At 34.9% G+C, this 16312-nt stretch overlaps 1 protein-coding gene across 4 annotated transcripts in view; it reads left to right on the forward strand.

The window, feature by feature from the left end:
- The window catches only part of TENM1 (teneurin transmembrane protein 1), an 839058-nt gene that overhangs the window by 533395 nt on the left and 289351 nt on the right, over nucleotides 1–16312 (forward strand). For all 4 annotated transcript variants that reach the window (XM_084789577.1, XM_084789578.1, XM_084789576.1 and 1 more), the window contains one exon: nucleotides 10094–10243. In XM_084789577.1, the coding sequence (XP_084645703.1) occupies nucleotides 10094–10243 (150 nt within the window). The remainder of the gene's footprint in view (nucleotides 1–10093; nucleotides 10244–16312) is intronic.

Consider the following 16312-nt stretch of genomic DNA (forward strand, 5'->3'; position numbering starts at 1 on the left):
CTGAAAATGCTTCAGTGAAAACTAGCTAGTAGTTTTCAATCGTGCATATAATCTGGTTATTACCAGGATAAAACCGAGATAGGAAGGTAGTTTACCAGACTGTAGTTCACTCACACACCAGTTTGATGTTTAACATAATAAAAATGTGATTTGTCTTAAGATGGAAAGATAATCTGCCTTCTATAATGTAATGTTTGCAATCACTGTATTTAATTCAAGTAAAGTTTGTCTTTGCAATAATATTCCGTATTGCATAAGTGGCTAGTCCCAATCATATCCATGGAATCAATGGTCAGAAGAGACTGTTTCCCATAGAAGTTAAAAGCCTGCAATCTTCAGGAGTAATGTACTTGGTGTATTTTGCAGGAAAGGAATTCTCTATTATGCAAGTAGATCTGTAGCTTTGACAAGCTTTGGAAGTAAAAAACAAAAGCTGGAGCATTCCGTAGCCTGAAGGAATGTGAAGAAAGATATGTAAGGGAACTGGTGAGGGAAAAATGCTGACAAAATTGGAAAATAAATGAACCTGAGAAAGTGTCACATCCTTTTATTTTGTGATATCAACTATGCTGATCACACTTTATTGGTGAGACAGCTTTCAAATAGTCTAAGTCTAATTATTTAGTAGAATTTAAAAAAACATTCTCCCCCAAAGATCTTGCAAAAAAAATAAATATAACACCTTTAGCTGATTGTGCGTTTACTGCTGCTGTAGAGGACCTAAGTTCAACTGCCAGCATCCATGTCAGGTGGTTCACAGTCACATGGAGCTCTAGGTGTGGGATCTGTCACCCACTTCTGTTCTCCATGGACTCCTGCCCTAACAGGCACAGATACACATACAGACACACATACATACCCCTAAATTTAGTAAATAAAATAAAGTATTACCTTCATTGTTGATGCAATGTAATGCTTGATTGATCCCTGAGGGAGGGATATAATGAAGACATCCCACTTGGGACTGAGTGTTCCAATGTATCTTACTCTGTACACATTGTTGGTTGTGGGTCTCTGTGCTAGTTCCCATCTACTATAAGAAGAAGTTTCTCTGATGATGGCTGAGTAAGGCATTGATCTGAGTCCCATCAAGTGTTGGCACTAAGAGTCTCTGGTAGAAAGTGTTTCTACATATGAACAAATCACACAAAAAGATAGAGATGGCCCAAAAAAGGATGAGGGGATCCATGGACCAAGTTGTGTTTATAATTTATTCATATATTTGTATGTGTGGTAATAATAATTAAATAAAAATAGTCCATAAATTTGAAATGGAGTGTGAAGGAATATGAGAGAATTTGGAGGAAAGAAAATGGAAAATTATATAAATTCAGTTTATACACCAAAATTTTCAATTAATTTACTGATTTTTAAAAATAAAATATTTATAAGGGGCAGAGAGTTAACTCAAAGTTTAAGAGCACTGTCTGCTCTTTCAGAGGTCCTGAGCTCAACTCCCAGCAATCACATGATGGCTCACAACCATCTATAATGAGATCTGTGCCCTCTTCTGGCCTGCAGGTGTTACATGCAGGCAAAGCATCTGTATACATAAATAAATAAATAAATAAATAAATAAATAAATAAATAAATCTTTAAAAATATTTTAAATGCTTGAAACGCATGATTTAGACATAAAACAATTACAAAAGGGATCAATCAAACAATGCCTGTATCCATTCAACTTCACAAAGGTATTCTTTAGAACTTAAGTATTTTTTAACTTAAAAATATATGAATACATATCATTGCAAACAGATCTCAACAATAAAACAAAAATATTAAAGTAACCTTAGGGTTTCTCCATCTCCCTATTTTAAAGAACCATAATTTAGTATCTCTTGTTTCAATATGTTTCTGTGAATTTACCTATGTTTTCTATTTAAGCAGAATCACAGGATAACCATTGTTCTGCAACATTTGACATATAAATCTTACCATGTAAGCACATAAAGGTCATTCAGTTGTTCATTCATACATATTTGATACCCACATCTTTGGGTAAAGATTTGTTTATTTCTAAGATGTAGTAACACCTACTATGGGATGATTTTAACCACCCTCATGAAGTCACTGAAGGAACTAGGAAAGGATGTTCTTATAAACCAGGAAAATTTGGTACTAGCCCATCATTCATTCTTTCTGTGAGCGTCTCTCCCTCTCTGGGTCTCTATGTCACTGTGTCTCTGTCTCTCTATCTGTTTATCTCTCTGTGTGTTCATTTTTCTCCCCTCCCTTTTTTTCCTCCCTCTTTTCTTCCTTATCTCACACTTCTTGTCTTTCTCCTCTCAATATTTCTAAGCTTACAGAAAAGTAAAAAATGTATGAAATTCTTGTATACATGTAACCAAGATCCTTCTAATGTTAGCAATTTGCATAGGCATAGTAAATCACTAAAACTAGGAAATTAACAATGATGTGCTATTAGCTGTTGTGCTATTTGCTGAGTTTGGAGTTTAACATTTCCAGTTTTCCACAATCATCCTTCCTATTTCAAAGTCTTATCTAGGATTTCATATTGCATTCAATTGTCTTCTGTCTTTGGCCTCTTCCAATATAAATTCCAAAATATAAATCCCTTTCATGACTTGACATTTCTTTTTTTCAAGAATTTCAAATATATTTTTAACTATTATAAAAGCATAAAAGTTGACTATGGAACAGTCATAGGGGAGGGGAATAAGGGGAAAATGGGAGGGAGGGAAGAATGAGAGGATACAAGGGATGGGATAACCACTGAGATGTAACAAGAATAAATTAATAAAAAATTAAAAATAAATAAATAAATAAATTGAAGAAAGATGAAAAATAAAATAGACTTCAAAATAAATAAATAAAAAGTTGACTATGGAGATGGATCTAAAGGTAATAATACTTATTGAACAAGTAAGAGAACCTTACGTGGGATTCCAAGTTTCCACATTAAAAAGCTGAGCATTTGCTTGGATCCCCTGCTGGGTGGAGTCTTTCAGAGGACCTCTATGGTAGGCTCAATCCTGTTCCTTCTCTTCAACTGCTTCCGGTGTCTATTCTATTTGTCCTTCTGGGTTAGAATTAAGCATTCTCCCTGGGGTCCTGCTTGTTATTTAGCTTCTTTAGGTCTGTGTATTGTAGTGTGGTTATCCTATATTATGTGTATCTTTCTGAGTCTGAATAGGCTGAGGTCAGATGTTAGGAGAGGAGAAGCCCCCTTTCTGAGGACCAGGGAGTGGGGGATGAGTGAGGGTTGGTGGACCAGGAAGTTAGGAGGGAGGACGCTACAACTGAGATGTATATTGCACCAACCAAGGACAATACAAGCAGTAAACATTGAACCCCTACCCAGATCTAGCCAATGAAAAGGACATTCTCCACAGTTGTGTGGAGAGTGGGGACTGACTCAGACATGAACTCTGGTGCCTCATATTTGACCACATTCCCTGGATGGGGAGGCCTGGCAGCACTCAGAGGAAAGATAGCAGGCTACCAAGATGAGACTTGATAGCTTATGACCATATAGTGGGAGAGGAGGTCCTCCTTGGTCATAGACCTAGGGGAGGGGAATAGGGAGGGAGGAATGGGAGGATAGAAGTGGTGGGATAACAAATGAGGTGTAATATGAATAGATAAATTAAATTATAAAAATTAAACTTAAAATTAAAAATTCTTTGCTAAAAAATAAAGAAAGGAAAAACTTAAAAATTACCCCCCCACACACAAAAAGCTTAGCATTGCCATAATGCCTATAATACTAATGCAGGATATTTGGGAATGAAAATGGAAGCATTGCTGAGGCATATTAGCCAGCCAGTCTGGACCAAAACTAGCAAACTCTAGATCTGTGGAAGACTCTGCCTCATGGGAATAGGGCAAGACTGATAGAACAGGATACCTGATGTCCTCCTTTGGTTGCTGTTTTTATGCACATTGTAGAGTATACCCCCTTACACAATGCACATACATGCATATAGTTACCACACACAAACATGTATATATCACAAACTAATCCACAAAGTTATGACACGGCAAACAACATGCCTATTATACATATAGTGCATATTATATATGTATATATATGTAATTATTATATAATGTATAATTTTATATAATGATCCTTAAATTGAGCTTACAAAGGATTCTGAAATATGAGTACATTACTCTTTCACACAAATAGCTATTTTGGTTCTAGTTCTTATATACTTAAAAATCAGTATAAAATTGCGCATAATACATAAAAATGTCTTGTATACATGTGCACAAATAGTTTATATGAAGTTATGCCATTTTGGCTGACAATGCTCAGTTAAGAGCTATAAACTAAAAGCCATAACGCTGGGGCTGAAAAAAAAAATCTCCCTTTGAGTTGTTAGATATGGGAGTCCAAGAGACTCCCAAAGCAATATAGGTTATGATGTTGTCTTTGGGTGCCTCCCAGGGGCTACATGTATGTACCTATTGCTGAAAGATAGTAGAGGTTATCACTGTTCAAAAGAAATATAATGTGAACTCTATATGTGATTTAGGATTTTATGGTGGCTATATTTAAAACATAAAAATAAAAAACTAAAATTAATGTAATATAATTACTATTGGATCAAATATACCCAAAATATTCTTTCAATGTGTAATTGTGATATAAAATTATTAATGTGGCATTTTACATTTCCTTTTTCATGTTGCCATTGACCTTTACTGGGCTTTAAGTGCTCAGTAATTCGTGTGGCAAGTGGTTATCCTATTGGACAGCACAGGCCTAACTTTTCCAACTTGTATTTCTCACATCTATCTCTAAAATATTCCTATAGTCTGATTATTGTAAATGAATGTGTGTCTCTGGAAAGGGAGTAGAATGAGGGAGTGTTATTGGTTATGTTACTCGATACCGCCAAGCTCACTTAAAGGAAACAAAGTCCAACGTCCTAACAGACATTGCAAAGATATATATGCAAGGTAAGAAGAATTTCTGCTTATGGAGGCAGCCCCTTTGAGACTCAAGATTGCAGGAATATTTTAGACTTAGCAATGAGATGCAACGAGGAGCGCTTACACCTGTGCTGTCCAGTGGACTGCGTTTGGCAACAGGAAAGTGCATGATATTCCAATTGTTACCTTAACTTTGTAATGAGCTTGTGATTTCAGGGCATAGCTCTTTACAATTCGATAAAAGAAGTCTAATAATTACAAATTGTATAGTGCTGAGCAGCAGGGAACATTTGTTAAAGGACCATTAGGAACTGTCATTCTTAATCTGCTGAAAAGACATTACTCTAGTATGATCTGAATTGGCATACACCCTCTGTCTAGTCAGTGGATTTCAGTAAAATACATCGTAACTAGCACCCACAGAGAGCTTGGTGGAGTTTGCATCCTCACTGAGTATGTACATTTGTGTGTACATCATTAGGACTGACAACTTTAATCTTGCTTTGAATCAAGTATTATATTTATGTCTATTTTAACTCATTTGGAGCACTACTCATGAAATCTAAAGTTCATCAGTTTTCATTCAGTTCATCTTTATTGATGACCAGTTGTAAAGTGGGTTAGACCACTGAAATAGTAGGATTATGGAACCAGTAATTATGTGCATAAATTTTTCTACCACTCTTCCTGACTTGCCTCATACTGAGCAATTTAATGCTCCTCTCACATTCCATGTAATCCTTCAGAGATTTTTGTATGTATACTTTCTCTATCTGAAAGGGTTTGCTCTAGATCAATGGTTCTCCACCTTCCTAATGCTGAGACCCTTCAATACATTTCCTCATGTTGTGGCGAACCCCAACTATACAATTATTTTGTTGCTACTTCATAACTGTAACTTGCTACAGCTATGAATCATAATGTAGCAGCACATGTGATATGTGATCCCAAAGGGATTGTGACACACAGGTGGAGAAAAACTGCTTTAGATAATCATGATACCTTTGTATCATTTATTCTAATTATTCAAATGTCGCTTCCTCTGAGAGGCATTTACTGACTTCCCTGTATTAGTTGCTCTTCCTGGTGCTATGATAAAACAAACTAGCAAAACCAAGGTAAGGCAGAGAATGTATGGTAGCAGAAGCAGGAGGCCAGCTAGTCACTTTGGATCTGCAGTGAGGAAGCAACAGAAAATGGATATTAGTTCTCAGCTTTTCTGTTTTTAAATGCAGCACAGGATTCTAGCCCTTGTAATGATGTCAGCCACAGATAAACTGGGTCTTCTTATCTCAATTAAATGAATCTAGAGAATCCTTTCAAGTACACTCAGATGATAATTTAGAAGGTAATTCCTCACAGTCATTACCAGAGCCTTGTCACTTAGGGGATTCTAGATTCTGTAATATTGACAATATTAACTATCCTTACCTTTCCCTATATTTTTCCTTGTAGATCTTGTGACTTCTTAAAAATATCTCGTTTGTGCTTTTTTTGTTTCCATAAAATTTTTACTTTATATTTCACATTATATCACATTTTTTGGTCTTGAGTGTAAATTACATAACTTAATAATTTCCAGTTCTGTCCATTTTCTGCCTATATCCTCAACATTCCCAGTGTGTTTGGCACATATTTTTGAAAATATTTTTAATCAAACATAATCGCTACATGTAAACTACTACCAAAAGTTACTAATGGCATATTGGTATATATATCACAAATCAACATACTTTATACTTTTATTGATTGCCTTAGCATGGACAAACTATGCTTGTTTCTAATAAAATTCCAGAGTTCTTTAGTGACCACTGACTTTCTGCATGTAAATTTGCTGTTCCTATTTCTTTCCAAATTAACAATATGGAAATTCAATTTGGAAGAGGAAAAAGTCAGTCATCTTGCCTTGGTACCCTTGATCTATAGCAAGTAATTAACTTTCATTATATATTTACACAAATATTCATTCTAAACAGTTTGCTCCCTAAGCAATATATAATATACTTAAAAAATTATAAAGCTTCATTGCTGTCACAGAGTGTTCTACTAATGTGCCCTTACCTCTGTATCTGCCTTGATTGGTTTGAAGCAGCCTATTTCTTCTGACAGTGAAAGATAAATCTTCCCCTTACATATTTTAAAATGACTGTCTCTACACATTTATTTTTTCTCATTTTCTCATGCCCTCAGGAAACTGGTTGAACTTAAATAAAGTACATAAAATAGCTCTCTTGGTCTTCAAAATGACACTCATTATGCCTTCTGTTATAAATGGTCAATCTAATTTCACAAAAATAATTGAACCAAGGAAATGAAATGTGTTTCAATATGATTTGTAATATCAATAATATTAAAATTATTTTGGGAGCTAGAATATACGAAACCTTCTAAGATAGTGATAAATAGCTAAATACCTTGAACTGGGACAATAATACTAACTGGACTTCATGTTCATTGGCCAGGAAATCTCATCAATGGCAAATAATACAGTTTTATTAATATGCTGTATATTTCTCAAAACCATTATCCTTTGGTTTCAATTGTTTCCATTAATTGGAAGAGAGAAATCATCAAGCAGCACTGTATTTGATCTAAAGAAAAGGGAGAAACCAATTAACTGCTTAAAAGTTTTAAAGATAAATTAGAAATAAGATGTTAGAAATCTCCTTAGCTCCAACTAAAAGTACATGAATGGTTGTTAAAAGAGTGCTCTGGCTAATATCCCTGTTTTCACAACCACTCTTGTGACATATATGAGTGAGAGAGGTACAAATTAAGTCCTGTCAGTTTCCCTCATATCATGAAGAAAAATATGAGATGGCGTATGGACAGGTTCACTTCTTTTTTTGCATTTTGGTAGTGTTTGGGAAAACAGAAAATAAGCTATCTCCAGATTCTGCCCTGGGCACTAGTCTAACAGTCTCTCTCTTCGGTGACTTTATTCACTCTTATAACTGCAACTGCTGACTCTGTGCATACATGTTTTTACAATCTTATTTTAGATGTAATATTCTTTTCTAACTTCAAACATGTTGTAGTAAGCATTATTATCTGGATGCTACATCAGTCCCTGGAAGCCCGTAGTTCTGGGGATGAATTCATTTCATTCCTCTCATCCCATCTCAAACCATCTGTTCAACTAGTCACCAAAAAAATGCAGATCCAACTCCAGCCACTTGTGAGCTAAGTAAAGAATCTCCTAAACATTTTAGTGGATCCACCATCCTTTCAATTATTGTGGCTCTAAATCATATCCATTTTTGAATTAACCTTCAATTAATTCAATGGAGAAAAAGTACATCTATTTTCAGTGATTTCTTACTATGCCTATATACATGCCTGATATTACCAGGTGACAATCTCACAGCAAACTCCTCATCCTGTGGCCCTTAAGATCTTTCTGCCCCCTGTTCCACAATGTTCCCTGTGCCTTAAGTACAAGTGTTATTGCTAAATATGCAATTTCTTCTTAAGGAACCTCTATTGATTTCTCACTGCAAAAAATTGTGAGGCTCTTATGATACCACCTTAATTTAGAAACTATTTTTCACCTACATTATTGAAAATCCACTCCAATTTGTTTCCGTGATACATATTTTATGTTTCCAATTCATTTGTTTTACACTGTTATTAGGTTTATTTTTCTACAAAATATATTCTGATACCATTTACTTGCCTATAAACACTCAATAATCCCATTTGCTACCTAATTTAAATCCATAAAGAAAATTTACCATACTGTGTGCTTAGAAAATATTTTTTTCTGTTAATTAATTAAATTCAAATATCTAAGTATGGAACCCATAGTTTTCTAAAATATGGCCTTAATTCTACCATTGTGACTTCACCATCCATTATCTACCATAACTCAACTCCAGTAAATGCAAACAACATCTTTTGCTTCAAACACATTATATTTGTTTTGTACATTACAAAATAATACTTTGTTCAGCCCTCCTCTAATCCTTGCCTATCTCCGTCATGCTTCAAAGTACTACAAAATATAAAAGTCTATCATTCATGCTAATTCCTCTATAAAATCATTCTTCACCAATCTAGCCAAATTTGGCTTATTTTTAGTCCATTTATTTTAAAATAGTAAATATAGAGATCATAAAAAAGAAAATTAAAATCCTTCCTGAGCTCCCAAACCATTAACACATTGCTTCCAACACATCCTTGCTCTAGATATTAGTACATCCATTCACATCACACACATTTACACAATTCAGATTATATAATTCCAACTTTTAGGAAGCCTGGTACTTTCATTTGATATTTCATGAATATCTCTCACGTAGTTGTATGACATCTTCAATATGATTTTAGTAGCTACATAGTTTTGTCTTAACAATACATCACCAAGTTACATACCAATTGATGGATATTTATATAGATTATAAATTTTGAATATTATTTTCAGATACTATCATAGACAGTCTTAGAAGCTAAGTTATTAAATCAAAGGACAAGTCAAAAATTTAAGGTTTTTGCTAAGTTCATGTCTGGTTTTGCTTTCATTAATAATGTCACATTACCTTGCACAGAACTTATTATAGTTTAATACCGTCATTTAAAATAGATACGTGATCATATTCTCACATAATGATAATACCAAATATTTCTTAGTCTTCCGATAGAAAATTAAATCTACATTATGTCAATTATTCTATATACTATTATGGCTTTCTTACATTTGTAATGCCACCAAATCCCACCCTAACATATATCTAGATTTTAATGCCTGTAGCAGTTATAAAGGGCTTATGAGTAATAAGCAGTCAGTTAACATTTGTCAAACTGGATTGCCTCAGAGTCCTAGGGAAGGTCTCTTGTGTTGGTATCTTTCTATCCACATTATTCTGCAGTGGTTTCTGTATGGAACCTAGAGTTACATGAGTAAGGAAAATGGAAACAGATGAGATCACAGCCCTGAGGAGCTGAGAGCAATACCATTGTAATTAGTTAACTGATCCTTCAATTTCTAAAACCATCTATTGCATAACTTTCATTTCGATGTTTTTGCATAAGCTACATGAAAAAAATCACTATTGGTATAGATATAAAACTCCTAATCCATCGGCTTACTTAAAAGACCACTGATTATGAAACATTCAGGTACAAAAGGATAGCTGGTTTACAGCCTTCTAAGTGAGTCAGAATAAGTTAATATATGCTTGTTTTCCTGCAGCAGTACACTTGTTTGGCCTGACGTGGCAGTTGCAACCAGTTGGACAGATCTATGCTAACGGAATTAGCAATGGGAACACAGGGACCGAGTCCATGGATACTACTTACTCTCCCATTGGAGGAAAAGTTTCTGACAAATCAGAGAAAAAAGGTACAGTAACCAACATGATTGATGGATTCTTTATAATTTTTTCTTAATTAAGTTATTAGGATCATATCTGGGATGGCTTCACTTCCCATCACATTGCATTGTCACTTGAAAGAGCTACCCTAAATGAACAGAATAAGTTCATTGTTAGTCCTATAAAAAGCAAATTTTCTTTTTTTTCTCCAGTGCTTTTGAGTATAAAGAAATTAAACTTTTCAAATATGTTGCCAATTTTGAAAATAAATAAATATTTATAGAATAGAACTTACAATACAATAAAAATTTCATTTCACATATAACTACCCTGAAGCAACATGGGATTTTGATTAAGCTCCCTTATGTCCTAGCACAACATTTATTTATATATAACATTTTACAGAGGGTATATAGAAAATTCTTGTGTTTATAATAAGTAAAGACAGTTTCTGCCTCATGTAAAGGTGAACATTTATAATAAAATGGAAAAAACACATGAATTATTTTCTAGTTAGAAAACATGACTTCTTCCTGTTGAAAGAAAATTGCTTTGAGTACTGAATTGTTTAAATTAACCAAAATGAGCATGAACTAGGAGACATATTTACAATAAATGCTATAATACTAGTACTACTAAATTCGCAATCAGTGATTTTAGTCTTAAAAGCAAATAAAATTATATAAATCCTGATTGTTTCATGGTTCTTCTTGCTGTAGGTAGCTTATTATATATATGTGCAATAATGTAAACATATATGTAAAAACGAAAATTAAAAAAAAATTTAAAGGAAAAAAATAACTAAATTTTGTGTTATGACGTCTCTTGGAATAGCTTTAAGTACAGAGGCACTTGTGCTATGTAAAACCTTAGTATGTCAGCTTTTATAGTAGAAATTGAGAACAAAACTGTTTGTTTGTTTGTTTTCAAGACAAGGTTTCCTGGAACTCTTTTTGTAGATCAGGCTTAAAGTCAGAGAGATCTGACGGCCTCTGTCTCCCTAATACTGGGATCAAAGGTGTGCGCCACCACGCCTGGCTCTATCCTCTATTTTTGTAAGATAAAAATTAAACGAATAAATAAATTAATGGAATAAGCATTACCCTTAAGAAGCTTACATTTTTATAGAAGTGATAAGTATCATTTTGCATCATAGTTCTAAATAGAGAATCAGTTTGTTTTTCGCTTGTTTGAATTAGTAGTCTCCACATGTCTGTTTCATTGCTCTGGGTGCGTGTTTATGCTCTTGGGGTGTTTTTTGTTTGTTTGTTTTTTGTCTGCTTTTGGAAAGATAACTTTGATTGCCCCATGCTTCATCAAAAATAAACTCTTGAGGTTCAGAAAAGATAAGACTTTTGTTCCAATTCACAATGCACTTTGATTTGCATCTCGTTTCAGAATATTTAATTCTAGCCAGGACTGACCTTTCCCAGAAGTTTGACTGTTACTGCTATAAAGGGGTAGGGCTGAAGGAAAAGGGTCAGAAGTGGACAAGGAAAGGACCAGACTAAGCTCAGACTTTTCTTCACCATCTCTTTTATCTACTTTTCCTTTCTTCTTCTTATTTGATCCCTTCACATCTGAAGACATAAAAGCCACCATTTGGTATTATCATTCTAGGGACTTTCATTTCATTCATGATGAAAATCAGAAATACCTGTTTAAAGAAAATGCAAAATGCAGGACAGCAAAAGATGATCACATGGTTGTCATAAGATTAGATTCACTTTTTCACTGGACTTCAAATGTCTCATAATTCATTCCCAGAAAGTAGGCTGAAAATGCAGTCTAAAGCATTAAATAATTCTATGTTCAAGATTGTTCCAGACGCCTGACATGGATTGCATCATGAATCCAACATTATGCTTCCCATTTTCAAGGAGAAATAAAGGCACAGAGACATTAAGTGATTCACTCATGATCAAAAAGCCAAAAACTACTCGGCTGATCCAGAGCCTATTCTCTTAACTTTGTTTTACAGCATCTTTTTAAAAAATTTTTAAATTAATTTATTCTTGTTACATCTCAATGGTTATCCCATCCCTTGTATCCTCCCATTCTTCCCTCCCTCCCATTTCCCCCTTATTCCCCTCCCCTATGACTGTGACTGAGGGGGATTACCTCCCCCTGTATATGCTCATAGGGTATCAAGTCTCTTCTTGGTAACCTGCTGTCCTTCCTCTGAGTGCCACCAGGTCTCCCCCTCCAGGGGACATGGTCAAATGTGAGGCACCAGAGTACGTGAGAAAGCATCTTATTGGGTAACTTTGACACAGAAAGATGCTGCAAAAAATCCCCTTGAAATGAATCCAGTGAAAATGGAAAACTATTTCAATTTAATAATTTATTATGAAACCTCATTATATGTGACCCTTTTAGGTCAATCACACATTCCAGGGCTGGCCCCACTCCCAAAAGGTAATAGTGCAATGCACAGTAGACTGAATGAAAAGAAAAGGAAATGCAAAGTTGCATTTGTAGGAAGATGAAGGTATGGAGGATGGATCTTAGAGGACTATCGAGAAGAATCAAAATATATGAAATTTTTTAAATTACTAAAAATATTAGTTTAAAAGAAATATGATTATGTATTCATATACCATAAAAACCAAAGTGAAGGAGAAGATAAATTAGAGCAAAGATTATCTATTTCTCACATGCACACACACACACAAGCGCGCAAGCAAACATAACAAAATCCATTATTTGTATGCTAACTTAAAATTCATTTAAATATAAGAGAGAAAAGTGATTATGAATTTTTAAATAGTTCTTTGAGAATGTTGGACATGTGTTTTGATCATGGTCACCACTCCCCCAGCTCCTCTCAGATTGACCCGCTTCCCTACTCATTCAACTTTCTGTCCTTTTTAATGTTAACATCCATAAAAATCCAATTAGTGCTGCCCAATATTTCTGGATGTGTGTGGCCTTCCACTGGCACATACTCAATTAATCTGAGGCTACATTCTAAAGAAATTTTTCTCTCAGCAGGTGTCATTTACCAATAGCTGCTCAGCTACATGGGACTAATGCCCACTTTCCCTTTCATGTCGGGATTTAGTCTAGCTGGAACTTGTTCTGGTCTTGTGCGTGCTGTCACAACTGTTGTGAGCTGATATCATGTAGTTATCTGCTGCTTCTGGTTCCTAAACTCTTTCTGTGCCCTATTCTACATTCGTCCCTGAGCCTTAGAAGAGGCAATATAATATAAATGTGTCATTTAGTGCTGAACATTCCAGAATTTCATATTCTCTGCACCTTGACCAGTTGCAGATCTCAGTGTTAATCATTGTCTACTGATGAAGGTTAAGAGATACCTTAATCTACAAATGTATTATTTGCCCCAAATCAGCCTGAAGAATCTTTAAGAAAATGATGCCCCATTTCCCCTAAAGGGGGTTGGGTAGGTTTCTGTTTCCTTTCTTGTGCTACAGATGCTTATTTTCATCAGGAATTGGTTATAAGTTATTATTGGTCTTATACAGAGAAAAAACTAGGTTGGACAGAGGGATGTCTCTCTTTTCCTTTATCTTTCTTTGTAGGTAAGGAGATAGGAGCAGAAAAGAAAGAAAGGGGGATGTAGAAATATATACGGATAATAGAACAAAGAGTAGGTTATTGAATCTACTCCTCGACTTAAGGTCTTAACTGTTACTCACAAATAAGGTTATTTTTAATTCATGGGTATAGAATTTTGTATATAGATGCAAAATAAATTAATCTATGTATATAACAGTAAATCTCAGGAGTCAGGTAGTCTGATTCCATGTTTACCAAGTTACTTTACAGAAACCTTAACTATAACTGCATGTCATGGTTCTGTTATATTTGATTTTTACTGTATATTGTTATACTTAGTAAGAATAATATAGCTTTTTAAAAAAATGCTATGGATATATGACACAGAACCACACAGAAGAAATAATGCAGTTTAAGGATATTTCAAATGATCAAATGATTCCCCTAAGAATGCAGTTCAAGAAGCTTGTATTAATTTTGTATGATCCATCTATGGTGATCGAAAGTTTTGCTTGGTAGACTAGCCTACCATAGAGGTCCTCTGAAAGACTCCACCCAGCAAGGGATTGAGGTTAAGAACCTGGGCCCTATAGTCAAACACAACTCTGTACCATGTGTTGGCTCTCTAAACTCAAGTAACTGAAACTTGAATTAAGTACAACATTGACAGTGAATAGAACCTCTCACACGGTTTTATAAGACTAAATGAAATGATGAGTAAAACGTATGTATATCACTGTCTATAGAAAATTGTTTAACCTAGCTGTAATATTTATTAATTCAAAAATGAGAAAATACCTTGAGTATAGATTTTTTTTCTTGGGAAATAATGTTTCATTTCCTTAACATTTATGTTCCATGTACTTCCAATTCATCACCTATTATTTTTAATTAACACTATGGGAAAAGGTCATTGATAAACAAAATAATAGCTTTCAAGTCAAATTCCAATAGATTCCATTCCCCAGTTATGATATTTGCCTGCTTCTTACGAAGATATGAACGTTTAACACTTGGTAAATTAAATGCAAGAAAACAGAGAACTCCTTATCAACATTTAGTGAAGTAAGGTTTTTAAGAATATGCTAGAATTTAAGTATTTCTCAGAAACATGTTAGAATCTACCAGCTTATCTCCCAAATAGCTAAGTTGCAATTGTTCTAGTAGGCACACCTACAACTGAAAACTTTTTATTTGAACAGATACTAATTACACTAAAACCTTACGAAGTAGACTTAATAGTTACCATTTAACTAGAAACATTATAAAACAATGAGTTTAAGCAGAACAGAGGAAATAAGAGCAAATAAAATGCTTACATTCGTGCCTCAGTCATGTATCATCAATAAAGAAAACTACAGTGTATAGCTTATACAATATATAGTAATGACTACAATATATAGTTTTTAAATTTTAATCCAACATCCCTACTTAAAGCTGGAGAAAAATGAGAATGTTAAAGGTCAAGATCACAAAAGAGTGTATATGTATCACAGTTTCTTTATCCATTCTTCTACTGATGGACACTTAGGCTGTTTCCATGTTCTGGCTATCATGAATAAGGGTGCTATGAACATGGTTGAGCAAATTTTCTTGTTGTGTGCTGGAGCATCTTCTGGGTATATTCCAAGGAGTGGAATAGCTGGGTCTTGAGGAAGCCCTATGATTTGGGCCCAGGGGTCCCACTCAAACTAAGGCACCAGCCAAGGACAATACAGGCAGTAAACTTTAAACCCCTACCCATATCTAGCCAATGGTCAGAACATTCTCCACAGAAGAGTGGACAGTGGGATATGACTTTCTCATGTACTCTGGTGCCTCACATTTGACCACGTCCCCTGGAGGGGGAGACCTGGTGGCACTCAGAGGAAGGACAGCAGGTTACCAAGAAGAGACTTGATACCCTATGAGCATATACAGAGGGAGGAAATCCCCCTCAGGAACAGCAATAGGGGAGGGGAATAAGGGGGAAATGGGAGGGAGGGAAGAATGGGAGGATACAAGGGATGGGATAACCACTGAGATGTAACAAGAATAAATTTTTTAAAAGATCACAAAAGAGAACTGGTACTGGTATTTGGTTCCATATTTTATATTTGTCTTGTCTTTCATTGTAACAACATAACACAAAATAAACATCTAAATTGCTGAAGACCTCAGCATGACCGTTTCAAAGACAAAAACACTACGAGCAAAGAAATGGATTATATTCAGGCTAATGCCACAGGGAAGTTTTTGCCTTAGACTTTTAGAGGAAGTGGAGAAGTCACAGGTGGGATGATTTGCAGGTAGAAATTGATTTGCAGCCAAGGGAAGGCTCAGTTGATTGACAGTATAGGGAACGCTTGCATCTGTGACAAACTTCTTTCAACTGAAACAGAAAATATTTTCATCTTAGCTATTTGTTCATGAACAATAAACAAGAAAACACCTTATATATGCCCTTCCCACAATAAGACACTAAGGGAAAGGCCTGGTCCCAGGTGGCTAAGAGATTTGCAGGCAAATTTTTACTTTTGTATGTAATTACATTGTTTGCCCCCCTCCTTCTGCCCATTTCTACAATATCCATGCTT

This window comes from Acomys minous, assembly GCF_964271855.1.
Source record: "Acomys minous genome assembly, chromosome: 7".
Lineage (NCBI taxonomy): Eukaryota > Metazoa > Chordata > Mammalia > Rodentia > Muridae > Acomys > Acomys minous.